General features: G+C 37.2%; 3 protein-coding genes across 4 annotated transcripts; 1 reads left to right on the top strand and 2 right to left on the bottom strand.

The window, feature by feature from the left end:
- Window positions 1-654: 654 nt before the first annotated feature.
- Window positions 655-1,053, bottom strand: LOC112089865 (serpin-Z2-like). Its single transcript, XM_024160628.1, has 2 exons — window positions 1,049-1,053; window positions 655-964 (listed from the first exon to the last, which is right to left on the bottom strand). The coding sequence occupies exons 1-2, from the start codon at window positions 1,051-1,053 to the stop codon at window positions 655-657; spliced, it is 315 nt and encodes a 104-aa protein (XP_024016396.1).
- Window positions 1,054-8,293: 7,240 nt separating this feature from the next.
- LOC18009597 (serine/threonine-protein phosphatase PP1 isozyme 3) lies at window positions 8,294-10,595 on the bottom strand. Its single transcript, XM_006391615.2, has 4 exons — window positions 10,136-10,595; window positions 8,955-9,514; window positions 8,627-8,839; window positions 8,294-8,541 (listed from the first exon to the last, which is right to left on the bottom strand). Exons 1-4 carry the CDS (start codon window positions 10,311-10,313, stop codon window positions 8,527-8,529), a joined length of 966 nt encoding a protein of 321 aa, XP_006391677.1. The 5' UTR covers window positions 10,314-10,595; the 3' UTR covers window positions 8,294-8,526.
- A 781-nt stretch (window positions 10,596-11,376) lies between these two features.
- Window positions 11,377-15,127, top strand: LOC18009819. Of its 2 annotated transcripts, none has more exons than XM_006391614.2 (7): window positions 11,377-11,806; window positions 12,138-12,440; window positions 12,617-12,742; window positions 13,219-13,553; window positions 13,685-14,204; window positions 14,283-14,315; window positions 14,393-15,127. In XM_006391614.2, the coding sequence occupies exons 1-7, from the start codon at window positions 11,614-11,616 to the stop codon at window positions 14,890-14,892; spliced, it is 2,010 nt and encodes a 669-aa protein (XP_006391676.2). In that variant the 5' UTR covers window positions 11,377-11,613; the 3' UTR covers window positions 14,893-15,127. The 2 variants fall into 2 exon arrangements, with proteins under 2 accessions (XP_006391676.2, XP_024004306.1); XM_024148538.1 differs by having other exon boundaries at window positions 11,383-11,806; window positions 12,144-12,440.
- The last annotated feature ends 2,842 nt before the right edge of the window (window positions 15,128-17,969 follow it).

The following is a 17,969-nucleotide window of genomic DNA, read 5'->3' as shown; positions in this document are numbered from 1 at the left end:
TAGCATGTCCTCTCACAAAAGTTTTCTGTTTTTTATTTTGCGAATAGTCCTGTATATAGATACATACAGAGAAGATATAAGATAATTAGGTTCTGCGAATCGATCTATATATCATTTGTTAAATTTTCCAAACCAAACAAACGTGCCGGTTTGTTCAAGTTTTCAGGGTTTTCATCAACAAACAAAAAAAAAAACAACACAAAGTGTATCTCACAGATAATATCTCAGATTCACATAGCTCAAAGATACAAGATTATATGAAGTCAGATATTTCATGTTCACTCCGTGAGAAAAAAGTGAAGTTAAAAGACAGGCATACCCCTTGCCAAAAGTGATCCCGGGCACAAGAAGACATAGTTTGATGATAACTTGACCTCAAGCAAGTATTCTGAGCCAAGAAAGTAAGAAACATTGAACACACACAATAATGTCAAACGAATTAAGCTTCAAATCAATTAAAAGATCACTAAGAAAATTATAACCTATACGAAGCTACTAAAATATAAAATACTACCATTGTTAAAAAAAAAATACCAAACTTTATGAATAATAATTTTGTTGATAGAAAAATATGAAAAACCGACCGAACAAATAAAACGATCCGAAGAACCAAATCCAGACCAAAGCCCGATTAAACCTGAGCTGAGCCCTCGGTTAAGAGGATATGGAAGGATCAAATATCTGACCAGCGAACAAAACGGTTCTGGTTGTGTCTTCTCTAATCAAGAAAAGAAATGGATGATCAACCACGAAATCTACCTTATAATTAGTCAAACTTACTGGCACACAAATAGCGGCGGCAGCAGCAGCTTCAGCGCCTTCTTCATCGATCTCGACACAAGCTTTACGGTACAAAGCCATTTCATCTTCATCCCATCCTAATCTTTTAAAAACCCTTGAAGCCTCAAACCCGAAAGATATCTTAAACTTTGGGATCCTGAATTCACCAACTTGAACTCTCCACCTGGGAATTGTTAATCGTTTGATAAACAGAGTATGTAAAGAAACAGAGACTTTATTGAATATCAAACTTGTGTTTTTACATCACGACATCGTTATACTTATAAACTAAAACAACAGACACTAAGTGAAGAGATGCAACTCTTCTATTTGGACATAACTGACACACTAACAAGACACGACTCTTGACACATAGACACACACGTCCTTTGACTCTAACTGTATAACTGTTTGTATAATTAACATAACTAAACTCAATTATACGACCAACACTCCTCCTTAATTGAGTTTCGGTCCCACACCAAGCTTGCTCCTTAGTTCTTCAAACCTTCTGTTGCTAAGTGCTTTAGTAAGCAGATCCGCAAGTTGAATTTCACCCTCGCAATACTTGAGCTTTATAAGACCTTTGTGTTCAGCTTCACGAACAAAATGATACTTAATCTCGATATGCTTTGTTCTTCGATGCTGAACAGGATTTTTCCCAATGGCAATTGCCGATTTGTTGTCGCAGAAAATTGGAACTCCTTCTTGAGAATCAAAGCCTATATCTTCCATAAGTCTTTGTAACCAAATTGCTTGATTTGTTGCTGAACACACGGCGATATACTCTGCTTCCGCCGTTGATTGTGCCACTGTTTGCTGTTTACTAGAGTTCCAACAGAAGACAGAAGATCCGAGAGAGAAAACATACCCGGATGTACTTTTCTTATCCTCATTTGATCCTCCCCAATCACTGTCTGAATATCCTTGCAGTTCTGGATACTTGACACTTGAAAACTGAACTCCAAAGTGAGACGTTCCATTGACATACCTTAGAACTCTTTTGGCTTCTTGATAGTGTTTGTTCAGCGGCTTTGACATGTAACGTGAGAGATAAGAGCTTGCAAACATTATATCTGGCCTTGATGCACAAAGATATAACAGCCCTCCAACGATGCTTCTGAATTTTGTTGGTTCACCATATTCTTCATCATCTTCAATCTTCTTGCCGTTTGGTGTAAGTGGTGTGCTTACATTCTTGCATCCTTTCATTCCAAACTTCTCAACAAGCTTATTGGCATATTTTTCTTGTGACAGAAAAACTCCATATTCATCTTGAATTATTTCCATTCCCAGAAAATAATTTAGCAGCCCCAAGTCGGTCATCTCAAACTCCATCTTCATATCTTCTTTGAATTTTTCAATGAGTTGAGAATTGTTACCCGTGATGATGATATCGTCTACGTACAGGCTCACGATCAAGATCTCTTTTCCTTTCTTCATCACATATAGAGCTGCATCATTCATACTTCTTTGAAATCCATGTTGAAGAAAATATGAATCTATCCTTCCATACCAAGCTCTAGGGGCTTGTTTTAAGCCGTATAAAGCTTTTTTCAGCCTTAACACCTTTCTTTCTTCTCCTTCAATCACAAATCCAGGAGGTTGTGCTACATAGATCTCCTCCTCAAGTTCTCCATTGAGAAACGCCGACTTCACGTCCATTTGATAAAGTTTCCACTTCATTTGTGCCGAGAGAGCAAGGATTGCCCGGATTGTGTCATGTCTTGAAACTGGTGCAAAAGTTTCAAGGTAATCAACACCATATTCTTGAGAGAAACCTCTTGCAACTAACCTTGCCTTGTACTTAAGTGGATCACCATTAGCTTTTGTCTTGAGACGATATATCCACTTCACGCTAATGATGTTCTTTTCCTTTGGTCTCTCCACAAGTAGCCATGTTCTGTTTTTTTCGATCATGTTGATTTCTTCTTCCATGGCTTGTCTCCATTCTGCAATCTCTGAGGCTTCATCATAGGTTTGTGGTTCCTCTGTTACAAGAAGGCATGCTTCATAGGCTGGAGCCGCTTCTTCAAGATCCACCATAGGTGCGACTTGCATTATTTCTGTCATGGATCTGAATTTCTTTGGCGGTTGAGGAGATGTTGAGGCGTCTTCTTCATTATCGTGATCTTGATTACCAAGTTGAGATAAAACAGGGCTGGAGATATTTTCGACATGATCTCCTTGTGCTTGTAAATTATTCACGGGTACGATAAAGTTTCTCTTGATTTCTTCTTTTCTATCCCAATCCCACTTCTTTCTTTCTTCAAATGCCACGTCTCTTGATATCTCCACTTTCTCACTTTCTAAGATGAAAACTCTGTAGCCTTTTGATTGGCTACTATAACCAATGAAGATTCCACGTTTGGCCTTTTCATCTAATTTTCTTCTCTTCTCATTGGGCACGTGTACAAAGCATAAACTTCCAAAGATCTTCAAGTGTCCAACTGTCGGTTTATGACCACTCCACTTTTCAATAGGTGTGATGTCATCTTCTATGGCTTTTGTGGGTAATCGATTCTGCAAATATGCCGACGTATACACCGCCTCTGCCCATAATTTATATGGAAGTCCTTGATCCGTAATTAAGGTCCGTGCCATCTCCATCAATGAACGATTTTTACGTTCCGCTACACCATTTTGTTGAGGCGAATACGGCACTGTTACTTGTCTCTCGATTCCGCATTGTTGAGTGAATTTGATGAATTCACTTGAAGTAAATTCACCGCCGCCATCAGATCGAAGTCTCTTGATCTTACAAACTGATTGAGTTTCCACCAAGGCTTTGAACTTTTTAAACATCGAGAAAACTTCAGACTTGTTCTTGAGAAAATATACCCAACACATGTGAGTATAATCATCTACGAACAATAAGAAATATCGACTTCCATCAAGTGACTCAGTTTGCATCGGACCGCAAACGTCGGTGTGAACAAGTTCAAGTCTCTCCTTTGTTTTTGTATGAGACTCCTTCGGAAACGCATCTCTTGCTTGCTTTCCAAGTTTACATGCTCCACACAATTCTTTGTTCACTTGAAATTTTGGTAAGCCATCCACCATCTTCTTCTTTTGCATTTGTTGAATTCTTGAATTTCCCACGTGACCCAATCTCCTATGCCATAACTCCATGTCTTCTTCTTCACGAGCATTCATAGCACTTTCTTGAGAAGAATTCCATTTTATTGGAAAACTCTTGTGAACCATTTTAATCTCCATAATCTTTTTCCCCATAGGATCTAAGATTATACACCGCTTGTCTTCAAACATGACACGGTATCCATGAGATATTATTTGTGGAACACTTAGTAGATTCTTCTCTAATCCAGGTACAAGGAAAACATCTTTAATGACTCGTTTTCCTTTGTTTGTAATGATAGCAATGTCGCCTTTGCCTGCTGTCATTACAACTTCTCCGTTTCCAACCTTAATTGGAACCTTAATACTTCTATCCAATTTGATAAAGTATTTCTCCTCCTTTGTCATATGATTGGTACAACCGCTGTCTACCAACCATACTTCTTCTTTGGTGATTGTTGGTGTTTCTTCACTTGCACTGAAGAGCATGTGACCTTCGTCTTCATCGTCTTCTTCCTCAAGACTCATGTGTGCTCGTTCATGTTTCTTTAGAGGGCAATCCCTTGAGAAATGTCCTGTCTTATCACAGTTGTAACATCTCTTCTTCTTCTTCGAACCCTTTTTTTGAACATTTGAACCTTGTTTCCTCCAACAATCTGCCTCTGTGTGGTTGTCTTTCTTGCAGACATCACACCATTTTTCTTTTACTTGATTTTCACCAAATCTGTTTTCCCTTTTGAAATCAGATTTCTTTCCTCTTGATTGTGCATTGAACGCACCTTCTGTTGAATTCTCATATCGTAATGAGAAACGATTTTCTTGTGCTTGAAGTGTGCTGATTAAATCTGTCACAGCCAATGTTTGTAGATCCTTCGTCTGTTCTAACACAGCCACGATGCTGTCGAACCTTGCAGGAAGAGAGATGAGAAGTTTTTGAACAATTTGATAATCTGTTTTCTCCTCTCCATGGACTCGCAATTGATTTGCCAAATCAATTAACTTTCCCGTGAAAACCTTGACATTATCATCTTCGTTCATCTTCAAATTTTCATAATCTCTTCTCAGTGATTGAAGCTTTATCATCCTTACTTGTGGAGATCCTTGAAACTCCATCTCCAAAGCATTCCAAGCCTCTTTTGCGCTTGATGCAGGAGCAATTCTAGGAAATATGAAATCCGAGACTGCTGTTTGAAGAATTTGTAATGCAGTTAAGTCTTGTAGAACTGCCTCATCACTTCGATTCTTCTGTAAAATTGCTTCAGGACTGTGATCACCTTGTACAGGTGGATTTGGAACTCCTCCTTCGACAACTTCCCACAGGTTCTTCGTCTGGAAGATTGTCTTCATCTTGATACGCCAAAATCCATAATTCTCACCATTGAAGATTGGTGTCACGATATGCGACATCATCTCCATCACTCTCTGATTTTTTTTTTTTTTTTTTTTTTACTTGAATTTGGCCCTTGAATCAGTAGGGCTCTGATACCATGTTAATCGTTTGATAAACAGAGTATGTAAAGAAACAGAGACTTTATTGAATATCAAACTTGTGTTTTTACATCACGACATCGTTATACTTATAAACTAAAACAACAGACACTAAGTGAAGAGATGCAACTCTTCTATTTGGACATAACTGACACACTAACAAGACACGACTCTTGACACATAGACACACACGTCCTTTGACTCTAACTGTATAACTGTTTGTATAATTAACATAACTAAACTCAATTATACGACCAACAGGAATGTGATCAGAGACTGAGGTGTTTAGGTGCCATTGAGAAGGTGAAAGTCTCTGTCTTTCGTCAAATACTTGGGGAATTTGTGTTCCCAAGCTCCCTTGAAGTACAATGCGCGCATTTCCATAGATCCACTCGGTGTCGCATGTAACGGATCCACCACGAAGAATATTGTTGATGAGACCATTGGTGTGATTTGAAACCCCATTTATTCACCTCCATGCGTACTTGTTCAGCCTTGAAGACAGTAAAACATATATGTCAGTATTAGTTCCAATTAATTGCATAGATTCCAGATTCGGTTTTTCAAAACATGAATCATTCAAATAGCTTTTGTGCTAATCTTCTCTTCTTGGTATTATAAGTCCTATAATTTAGCATACACAGACAAAATTATAAGTCCTCTAAACACTCTATGTTTAATGAATTCAACGAAGCCGATGTACAAATCTTCTCTTATTCCGGAAATATCATTGATCTTTATTATTACTGTCATATAAATATGTTTTAAATGGTCTAAAACCCTAAACAACAACAAAAAAATCTTAAAGCATTAATTATACTAAGAAAATCAACTCGAGGTATTCAACTATCTGGCTGTACTCTTAACATTTATACCAAAAAAAAAAACTATCTGGCTGTAAGAATTTCATTATAATCATTTTTTAAATTTCATATGTATCCAGAAGTAGAGTGAAAGTAGCCTTGAAGACATTCACAAAGAGATCCTTCAACGAATTAGCAACCGGTAGTGATTGCTCGGCCCAAACGCCGTTAATCGCCGTGATCTTGTGGCCACCGGTCGCGCTACCGTAGCGATTTCGCTGTAGACGGCGTTAAGCTCGTCGGAACTGGACCCGGAGCCGGTAGACTTGAAGGCGGCGTTAAGTGATGCCGGAGAGAAGATGAAGTTTGACTTTGTTCCTTCGGAAGCGATTACTTGACGCATAAGGACCATGTCGGCGTCGTTTTGCTTTTTCAATGCTTCTCGCAAATCCTTCTTTGATAGAGATGGAATTTCGATTGCTTCTGATTTTCTTACCTCTTGCTTTTTCTTCATCTTTGAGAGAAATGGATCTGCCGTTTCTGAAGATGTGCTAAGTTTGTGTATCTTCATCTTTGAAAGGAAGGAGCTTGCGATTGCGAATCGTCGAGCAATCATCTTTTTTACGTGTTTCTGTTTATCTCCTCTGAGCATATACTCTCACATACATCTATCTATGTGTGTCTATAAATATATATATATATATATAGAGAGAGAGAAAAAAAAAGAAGAAGAAGATATAATTAAGAGACCTAATTTCTGATCAATGAAGATAGAACTAGGGTTTTGCGAATGTTTGTTTAAGTTTCCAAACGAAACAGTGTGCCATTTTATCAATTTGTTAAGTTTGCAAAAAAGAAACGGCGTGCCGTTTCATCCATCATCTGAAGTCACAAAGAAATATTTGGTTGGTATCACGCAGGCATGCAGCATCGCCTTGTTGGTATGGTAAGTTCAGTGACCTTGAAATTATCATAAGCCTCAATAATATATTGTTCTCATAAAATGAACACGTACTGGTTTGCCAAAAAAAAAAAACACGTAATTCTTATCATTACTTCCTCAACCCTTTGTATAGAGGTGGAGTTGTACTCCATTACTGGAAATTACTTACAGTATTTCATTACTTTATAACAAAATTATTGATAAAAGAAGTAAAAATTTTTTAAAAAATTACAAGTTGTTATTTCCCGTATGTCTCACGGAATAACATACTAACTTTTTTCCTACTTCGAATAATATTTTTTTTAAAAAAGATATATAAATGCAAAGTCATGTGTTCAATTCAACATGCATGATATGAGTAGTAAAAATAAACATCTAAAATACATTATGGAGCTATTTCATAATGAATGTAAACTTGTTTATTAAACTTCAAAACTCACGTCTTTTTATCTAGCTAATTTTTTTGTATGACATTTTTTGCTGTGTTCTCGTGGCAAAGAGAAAGAAATTGACCACACATGCTGGATTTCTTGCGTCATTATTTCACTAAGATCTTAATTGCGTAAGGTACAAATATGCATATGGTGGATTCTCTATTCATAGCACACGGTGGTTCAATGGCATGTATTCTAATTTCTAAGAATCGAGAATTCACCGTATGTAGTTGTATAGTACGCTGTACAACCTAAAATATATAATGAAATTTTGGCATACTCTTAAAAGACATTATCTTGAATGTCTTATTCAACGGGTATTCAATTAATTAAAGTTTGATTTAAAATTACTCTGATATCCCAGTTAACCCCTTCCTTCCTTTGATTGAGGAACTACTCGCAAAAGACCTTCATTTGAATACCTACTTAGGAAGACATTCAATAGCATGTCTTTTATGAATGGAGTAATTGCTGTTTCTGAAAATGTGCAAAGTTTTTCTATCTTCATCTTTGAAAGAAAGGATCTTGCCATTGCGAATAGTCTGAGCAATCATTCTTTTTGAGTTTTCTGTTTATTTCTTCCGAGCATATACTCTCACAAGCGTTTTCTGTTTATTGTGAATGGTATGTACATAGAGAAGATATAAGACACATAGGGTTTGCGAATCGACCTATCATTTGTTAAAGTTTCCAAACTAAATAAACGTTCCGGTTTGTTCAAGTTTTCAGGGTTATTTATTAACACAAAAAAAAACACAAAGTGTATCTCACAGATAATATCTCAGATTCACATAGCTCAAAGATACAAAAGATTATATAAAGTCAGATATTTCATATTCACTCCGTGAGAAAAAAAGTTAAGGGAAAATACAGGAGGAATACCCCTTGCCAAAAGTGATTCAGAGCAGAAGAAGACAGTTTGATGATAACTTGAGCTCAGGCAAGTGTTTTGAGCCAAGAAACATTGCATACACACAGTAATGTTTATGGGATATTGCCTTCAGCCTTTTCCACCCTAAAAGAGAAAAACAAAAGAATGAGATGCGTAAGAATCAAAACCCGAGAAAGTTTTATCATTTCATGCTTTAAAAGAACCTTACCTTGCGAGGTGGGGTTCCTCGTCTTCCTGCATTCTTGCCAAATCCGAAATTTCCTTTCTTTTCAGATGCTTTAAGGATTTGAAAAGAGCATGTCAAGGAATCATCCACACTCATCATGGCACCTGCGTTGTCAAACTCTCCACAGTAATTTGGGGCTGAGAATATCGTAACTAGCTGTCTATTTGCAAAGAACTCATACCCGTCTTCCACGACCTATAGGTAAAACAATTAAACTTGAATGGGTTAAAAGACAGAATTCAAGATTATACTCTTCAAGAGTTAGCAAAGTCATCAGCTCTGACTTGTCGAGAACAGTTTCCTCAGGTACCTGATGAGCTCTGCAGATTAGGTCAAGGTCATGTGTTTGAAGAAACTCCTCGACCTTATCAACCCCAAAGGTGTAAGAGACTCCCCTGTCATTCTCTCCCCATCCATCAATGTCCTTGTCGGGATCGGACCACAACAGATCACACAGTAGTCCATGATCAGGAATGTCCACAGGACGAGCGATGTTCCGGATCTCATCCAAGTGCTTCAACTCAGGGGATAGCCCGCCATGCATACAGAGTATCTTTTCATCGATAAGAGCAGCAACAGGGAGACAATTAAAGCAGTCGGTAAATATCTTCCACACTCGAACGCTATATCTCTTCTTGCACTCGTCATAGAATCCGTATATGCGGTTTATAGAAGCACACTCATGGTTCCCTCGCAGAAGAAAGAAATTCTCTTTGTATTTGATCTTGTAGGCTAGAAGGAGGCATATAGTCTCTACACTCTGCTTCCCACGATCTACATAATCCCCAAGGAACAAATAGTTTGCAGCCGGTGGGTAGCCACCATACTCAAACAATCTCAAGAGATCTGAGAACTGACCATGAGTATCTCCTGTCAAAACATGAAAAAAACACCGTTATAAGAGTGCTAATGTCACTAGACACTCAAGCCACGAGAATACAGGCTACTGTATGCAATGAAGCCGAGCAAAAAACCCAAATCAACTACATTAGCAACTTTCTGATACCACTATACAGCAAAATGAAAGAAAATATGCAGGTGAAAAAAAGTTGTTCTTTAAGCCTCCTGCGTAAATGAACAGAACAATCCAAAATAAAGATCAATGATCATATCTAATTCACTTGATATCTCACTGATGATTACTGATCAAGTAACCCAATACCTTCATCTAAATCACCAGATTCACCAGGTTCATATGCATTTGTATAAATCTCAACAGCTCTGCTTAGCTATTGACGAAACACCTCCATAAAAAAAAAACAGCAGTTTGACCAATTTCATATGCATTTCTCTAGATTCCAATCACTCTGATTAGCTATCAATCTCCATCACCATCCCTTAATCAAGCTATAACCAACAGACTCTACGCAAGTTCTCGTTAGAAGCCATCAAACGAAATCAAGAACTTAAAGACGACAGAGTAAACCAAAAAAATAAAAAGAAAGAAGAGAAATCATTTATTTAGGTTTCTGCTTCATCATCAATCAATACCACAAATCTTAATAGGAGCCTCGAGTTCCAGAAGATTTGGTTGACTCAGAAAGATCTGTTTCGCCGTCGAACAGAGATGTTTTATCTCCGCCTCCGTCAACTGCACCTGCTTCGTCGTCTTCCCGTTCTTCGCCCCCAATAATCTCTTTATAACATCATCCACCACACTATCTTCCATCAAATTCAAACACTAAAGAACCTCAAACAAGCGACGAACAAAAACCCTCGAATCTGAAACACCAGAGGAATCAAAAGTCGAAACACCGGGTGAGATAAGCGTTTCCGTTTCCGAGCTTCAGCTTCCTGATCAAGGTGGCTCAAAATCACCTCTTTGAACAGAATCAATAGAGAGAGAGAGAGAGGATTTGTGAAGCTAAGAAGACGGAGCCCTAGACAGAATCGGGCTAGAGACGGGGAAGGAGAAAAGGATACACACGTGCGGCTCGTGTGAACCGGAAGGGACGGCTTTGTCTTTTGACCAAACGTATAGTACTTCTTTTATCTTTATTTTTTTAAACAGAAATTGACATTTAAACACTATTGTTTGCAGATACTACAACATTTTTATTCGGCTCGAGTTTTTTTTTTTTTTCGGTTCAACAAATTGGCTCGGGTATAAACAAATTTAAACTAATATTTCTACGATTTTTTGCCATGTTCAATCAAATATTGCTTAGGCCTATCATCAATTTGTCTCTCCGACGGATCCAAACGTTGATTGATTTATATTAAATAAAATAAAATCCGTTCGCCAATATAAAAGTATTTGTAATTATTCTTTAAATTGTTTTTCATCATTGCGACTTGTTCAAGACTTGAAGTGATCTCTAATTAATTAATAAAAGAAAATAGATATGTATAACGAAATCTACATAATCTAACGGCGTTCGTAATCAGATAAGGGGTAATATCGTCAAATAAAATTTACGTGCCCAAGCCAACACCTGAATACTCCCTCCAGTGGCATTTCTGGAAACTCACCTAAAAATCACATGAACAAGTGAAAATTCACTTGTCTACGTGGCATTTTCTAAGCCGCTAGATCATAAAATCCCCGTCACCATTCTGTATCGAACGGCACTCTATCACTAAGCTTCGCAGTCTAATGTATCCGCCACGTCATTCTTACCGGGTACGAACGAGCTCACCGGAATATCTCACCGTCGACGGCTTATCTAAAGATGCCCAAAGTTAATTTCCCGAAAACTATAAATAGTCATCTTTTTCCCTTCATTTCATTTGCCCTAGAAAAATCCCACGATTTACGCAGCCGCACTATTGCGTTTCCTCTTCACCCCATCAGAGAAATCCCCAAATCAATCTCACTCTTTTAGCTCACTTTCCTTTTTGGTTCTTTTTTCCCACGAATTTCTGCGATTTAGCTCGATCGAAGCTTCGAACTTGTCTGGGTTTAGCTTTAAAGAGATGGCTTCGTCTCGCAGCCTACACGGTTGCGACGTCGTCGATTTGGTTTTCTCATGGTGGTGATGGATGGTCTGGAGATTTCTTTTCCCGTGGACGTTCTTCCGCCGGCTAAGCTTATGGGATCTGAAGGGTGTGGTGGAGTTAGGGTTTCGTCGAACAAAGCAGATAACAACTGTGAGACGGGTCGTGTCTCGATTGGTGTAAATTCTTCGATTGAGCGTTGCAGTGCTTCAATTAGCAAGAAAGGTTCAGCTAAATTTTAATGCTTTTTTTATTACCTCTTCATTTGATGTTTTTTGTAATCTCCTTTGGTGTTCTTGTTCTGCCTCCTTTCTAATTTGACTTTTGAAATCATCTGGGTCTATTCAATTTGTATTGAGTTTAGACTTATCGGATAGTTACGAAGTGGGTACAGTTTATAGTTGTAGATCCAATATGTGAGTTTGGTAAATTTGCAAGCTTTTCAAAGATTCGTTGGCTACTTGTAGGTTTGTGCGTTTTTCCGTTTGCTCAAGTTTGATAAGGACTTTTGCAATCAATCAGTACCGATGTTTATATACTCTTCTACTTGATCCAGGAGCAGGAAGCAGCAGTGGGGCTTCAGATTCATCGTTATGGCGCAAATTAATGCACTCACACGACTTTGTACATGATAGGCTTACCAAACTTCGCGTTGAGAATTCATCCGAGCCTCAAAACGGTTATCTACCAATTGCCAGTCCAGAAAGTGCCGAGTCTCCTAGGAAAAGAGGAAAACTTTCGAGAAGTAGTAGTAATGTCAGTTCGAAAAGGACAAAATTGATTCTTTTAGATGACACGGTGAACACAGTCAGAGAAAATGAGACTAAGGAGATTTGTGGACAAGTATCTACTCACTCGGGTAACTCTCAGGCTTTTTACTTTCTTCTTTCATGAGCCTTGGACTGATAAAATTTTTGACTAATTTGATGCTGCTAATTGATAAGAATCCTTATCTGCAATTTTCACGTGATTTCCTTGTGTGTAAACTTTGGCTTGGCTAGATTACTTATTTATATTGTGTTGAATGCTACATAGATAAACCCCTAGCAGTGAAGCAACGAAGCAGCTGTAACGGCAGGCGAGGTGATAAGAGAAATACAAAAGTTCCCACCAGAAATTTTTCAACCGTCAATTCAGCTACTGGCGAGAATGCATTTTTCGGTATGTCACTGTTTCTGAACTAGCACAGCCCCGTGGTACCCAACAATAGCATGGTGCCAGTTTTAAGCCATGAGTCCTCAACATAGTCCATTTACTTTGGCTAGTTAATTCTTTTTCTTGTATACTTTCAGTTATATTGATTGCATCGTTTGAACTTTGTGGTGATTTACCATTGAACCTGTTCTGAGGTAGTTTTAGAGGTTCTCTCGGTTATTTTTGGTGATTTTGAGTTTCTTTTCTCTTAATCTCCCTAACATCAAATTGGAAAATTTCATTGGCTGACATATTCTTTGTATCGCTAAGGTACCAAAAGGACAATGTGAGAGTCATAGCACCAGTGCATTTCACTACTATTTTCATTTAATCGTGACCTTGTTGATATGGCAAGGTCTTGTCAGTATATCCTCCTCACATGATATGCTCTGATCTTACTTTTTCTAGTGTTGTGTCTACCTCTTAATTTTCCCTACATGCAGGTGCCTATGGCCTGAAGCCTGAAATAAATGATGTTACCAAACTCGTTGAAGATTTGTCATTGAACAAACTTCTTGAAGGCTCTTATGAGTGTCCTGCTTTGGGCAAAGACAAGATGAAGAAATTGGACAATACTAATGACATTTTGCTAAGTGTGGTCAGGAATGTTTGGTCTGTTCTTCCAACTAGAAGGCCTCTTCAATCACAAAGCTCTGCTGAATTAGACTCTTGCATCAGCAGAACTCTGGGCTCACCAAGCTCTATCTCTGCCACGTTCAATGGTGAAAACAGCGATAAAGTAAATGCACTTGATGGAGATGTATCCTCATCTTCTAAGGTGGATTTTCGACTTGATTCAACATTTTGAAAACTCCGATATATTCCGAAATGACCTGTATTCGAGTATAATATTGCGTAGATGCCTCTGTTGCTTTGACTCAAAAGTTCTCTACTTTCTGTATTTTTCAGGATCCTTGTGTCAACCCTGAAATTCCTTCCACGCCACTTAATTTTCCATTATGCGAGTCTAGCGATGTATTGAAAAGATTAGGCCTTCCTCCGCCGAAAGATTTAGACTCTCTGCTCCAAGATGCTTCAAAACCTTCTCAGAACCCTAAGAATATGTCGGATCAGCAGCGCTCAGCTAGACAACTACCTCCTCGTGGTGGATTGCCACATTTCCCTTGGTCACAGGCTTATAATAGCTCTAGAACGAACTCAGAAGCTGCAAAGCTTCTAAACGGCAAAACGCTTTGTCAAGGACGATGGCTACGAATAGCCGATCCTACTATGATTTCTCCAGATAGTATAACCGATCATTTCGCAAATCTGGATTCACTCACTTTCAACCAAAGCTTAGTCCTTCCAGTACAGAAGCAAACTATTTCTGGAACCAAGGCGTCTCAGAAAATTTTCGCTAACACCACTTCGTGCCAATGCACAGAAGCATCTGTTTCTACCTTTCAAAAAGCTTCCTTTGTTCCTACAGGTAAGAATCTGTCTACGTATTCCTTTCTTTCTCTTATCTAAGACTATATAATATCAATTTATTTCTCATCAAATGCAGAACCAGAGGAAACACGAGATGTTCACGACGATGGTATGCTTTAACAAATGCTATTACTCAATTTATCATCACCTCGAATCTTCTTATAATGATGATATGTTGTGGTGCAGCTCTATCCTGTCCTCAGCTATTAGCAGCTGCTCAAACGCTGTGTGACATTGCAGTCCAATCCGGAAGCCACCACAACAACCCAGACGGAATCCTCAGAGGGCCAAAGAAGCTCTCGCAGAAGTCCATGAAAGCCCGCAAATCCATACTAATCGAAACGCCTCTGGAAAGGCACGGAGCTACTGTTTCCTCCATTGATCATAACTTAAGCAGCAAGAACAACCACCACGTGAGAAAAGATTCAGCAGCAGAGCAGAATCGTCATCATCATCCTAAGCCTTCAAAGAGACTGAAACTATCAACGATGGAGAACAGGAAAGGATCCTTCCCAAGCTCATCATCAGCCGCAATAGAATCAGACAGAAAACATTCATCTTCAAGCAAGTTCAAGAACCATTCCCGTATGATGATGCCGCCGCCTCCACCACCAACAAGAACACTCCAAAAAGCATCCACTTATCCTCAGAAACCTCGGAAATTTCCAGGAATCAGTTGGAAATAAGCCTGGTTTATCCATAGAAACTGATCTTGTTTACTCGAAAAACGATCTGTTACACGTCGTAGGCGTCGTCTGTAAATATGAATGTTGTCACGGTATAAGGTAAGTTCTTCTCTATGTGCGCAGTTTAATTAGGTGCAGAAGACTACATATATATATATCTATATAGTTTATATATGTATTGCCTTCATGTTGTAACATTTTTCAGTCTTAGTTGTAACCAAACAGTTCTTTTCAAGGTCTGTTGTGTTTAAAGTTTATTAATTCTACGAGGCTAATGGTATAAATCTCAACTTTAATATCTTTGTATATCTTTAAACTTGGGATTCTAATTCGAGTCTAGTAGTAGCATTGAAATGAAACATATCCCATTAACGTGCTGAACCAACTGCACTTCTATTTATTTTATTTTTTTTCAATAATTGGGGTTAAGAGTTATCACTTTGTCACAAGTCAAAACGTAGAATTTTTTCCGAAAAAAAAATAATTCCATCATTGAGATACTCGATATGATAAAGAAAAAAACATTACGCAATTTAATCGGTTGTTAGAGTTTGGTCTGCTTCTAGATATCATATCATAATTAGACTATTAGCTTTGAATATTTCCTAAAATTTTATTACTCTCCACCAACACTAATGGTCACAAATCAGACGACGCGTACGCCTAAGATTCTCATGAATTTGATGTGCTTTTTAGGTTTACCAGTAATAATTAAAATAAATTATTGACTTTAGTTTTAATAAACATGTGATTGTAAAAAGATAACGAACAAAAACAAGTGTTCATCTCTTATACAACTATGTAAAACATTGTATGATTCATTTGAACACCTTATAACCAATCGTGTTTATTTGTTAAGGATGTAAATGAATTTGGTTGTGTATTAAATGATTATAAAAGTAAGATAACATATTAAATTTGGAAAGCCATCATGATGAAGTCGTTTATTTGATTCAAACTTGAATCGCTTGTGTATGTATGTGGTGTCACACCGATCACGGTCGGTTAGTTTGTAATTATTTTGCTCTAAATTACTGGTTTTTTAAAGTTTATTGAGTTGCTTTTTTCAACCAAAGGATCGTCGGCAAAACGGTAAAACAGAACCGAAAACAATCGACTTCCGGCGTCGGAGAGACACGAGGAACGACGAAACATCCTTTACCGATCTAAACCTAATCGGATAAGGGAAGCTAGACGGACCAAACAGTTCAAAGGGTAAGTTAGTGTAGTTTACAAGCTTCTACTTTTGTTCAGAATCATCTCCTCTCCTATGTTTTCCAAACACTCCTGATTTTTATCTCTCACCTCTAAATCTGCCTACATATTTTGTCTCGAGAAAATCTAAAGTCATTATGTCTGCCGATGTAATAGATGTTAGAACTATAGAAGCAAACGCATCATTCTCGGTATCATTTTATCATTTTTATGGTTCACTTCATTTCGTAAGCATCCATTTTCATAAACAACGTCAAATTCTGTATTTGGTAAGAGAAAACAATATAATGAACTGATATTTTGTATTTTGCATTAAACATAGTCATAAAGTAATAAACATAGCATTAGACAGAATAGGATAAAAACTATATAGCGTGCAACACTTCACATATAAGTATCAAATATAAGTATCAATCTAATTATGAAAGTTTAACTAACAAAACCGAGTGCTAAGAGGCATACCCATGAATAATGTGCAAACCATATAAGTATCAAACTATAATGCGAGCTCACCAATCAGGTCACAGCAACCAAAAATTCTACACACAGAATTGCAAATTATAACGACTCAGAGAAAGAATGATCAAATGTAGTTATGTAGATAAGGAATCGAAAAAAAGCTACTCACAAACAAGAAAGCAGAAAAGAGTATCAAAGGTCGAGAGAAATATAATGCAGCAGAGAGTACCCCTGAGAGAGAGAGAGAGAGAGAGCTCGGCTGCTTCTGGTCGTTGTTCTAAGGGACTAAGGCACGACGTCAGCCGAGCAGCCGCCACCGTGTGTTCTATCCGCTTGACTTTGAATATATTCCATATTACGATTAATAAAAGGTTTTCCATTTTCTTGTCTGATCTCTTAAGCAAATAACCAATATGATATAATTATTAGCGTAATTGTGTACATGACTTTTTCTGTGGGACGGGAAAAAAAAAACAGAGAAAATAGAACACTAGTTTAGAGCTAATCCATCATTTTAAAAACATTTGGAATCAATAAAAGCAATGGGTATGTCAAATTTGAAAACCTTAAAAGTCAAGCAGGTTGGTTAACTTCCCTTTGATATTATAGAATACAGTTAAGAGAAAGATGTTATATATTGATATAAATCTTTTCTTAGAGTGGGGTGCTTTTTTTCTGACAACATTGAAGTTCAAATGTATATATATATATTTTTTTTTTTGTGATAAGGAGTTCAGATGTATATATATGTCCAAATATTAAAATATAAGGATTGTTTCGAAACAATGATTGATATATAGAATATTCATATCACATTCTCCTTCTTCAAGAATTACTTATAGGACAAGTTACTTTCGTCAAAAGTTGCAGAAAATAGTGAATCAAAATCCTAAAGTTATATATACGTTATATACCATTGTCTTAAGAATTACGATATGCGCATGTGTGTACATAACTACACACTGTATATACACATTTTTTTTCACTTAAGTACGTGTTTATAAATTATTTAAAGCCCTCTTGGCTTTATTCATCCATATAAAATATTACAAGAGTGAATACATCAACAGTAATATATTTCGTGAAATTGAAATTGACGTCGAGATTACGTGTAGCGTGAAAAACCTAGGTTTTTTTAAAATGAGATTAGTTACGTTGGAAAATATTTCTTAAGCAACTAGAATCAATCTTGACTTTTACATCATATATATTTATTTGAAAATATATTGAAAACATGTTTTCTTAGAGAAATTTGTTATCTTATCAAAAGCAAATTGATTTAGAATATTGAAAACATTAATTTCCTTTATCATATTCTACTATTAATGTTTTCAAGTGTGTCTGGATGTTGGATAGCATATCTACATAACTCATATAGATCATGCATGATTTTCATATATCAA

The sequence above is a fragment of the Eutrema salsugineum genome, unplaced genomic scaffold, assembly GCF_000478725.1.
Source record: "Eutrema salsugineum unplaced genomic scaffold, Eutsalg1_0 scaffold_8, whole genome shotgun sequence".
Lineage (NCBI taxonomy): Eukaryota > Viridiplantae > Streptophyta > Magnoliopsida > Brassicales > Brassicaceae > Eutrema > Eutrema salsugineum.
This window is presented reverse-complemented; position numbering and strand designations above follow the sequence as displayed.

Coding starts and splice junctions, on each gene's coding strand:
- LOC18009597 (XM_006391615.2), bottom strand. CDS start 10,313: ATGGAAGATAGTGTGGTGGATGATGTTATAAAGAGATTATTGGGGGCG. Junction 9,515..10,135: donor GGCTCCTATTAAGATTTGTG/GTATTGATTGAT, acceptor ATGTTTTGACAG/GAGATACTCATGGTCAGTTC. Junction 8,840..8,954: donor TAATCTGCAGAGCTCATCAG/GTACCTGAGGAA, acceptor TTTTACCTATAG/GTCGTGGAAGACGGGTATGA.
- LOC18009819 (XM_006391614.2), top strand. CDS start 11,614: ATGGTGGTGATGGATGGTCTGGAGATTTCTTTTCCCGTGGACGTTCTT. Junction 13,554..13,684: donor ATGTATCCTCATCTTCTAAG/GTGGATTTTCGA, acceptor TGTATTTTTCAG/GATCCTTGTGTCAACCCTGA. Junction 14,316..14,392: donor ACGAGATGTTCACGACGATG/GTATGCTTTAAC, acceptor GTTGTGGTGCAG/CTCTATCCTGTCCTCAGCTA.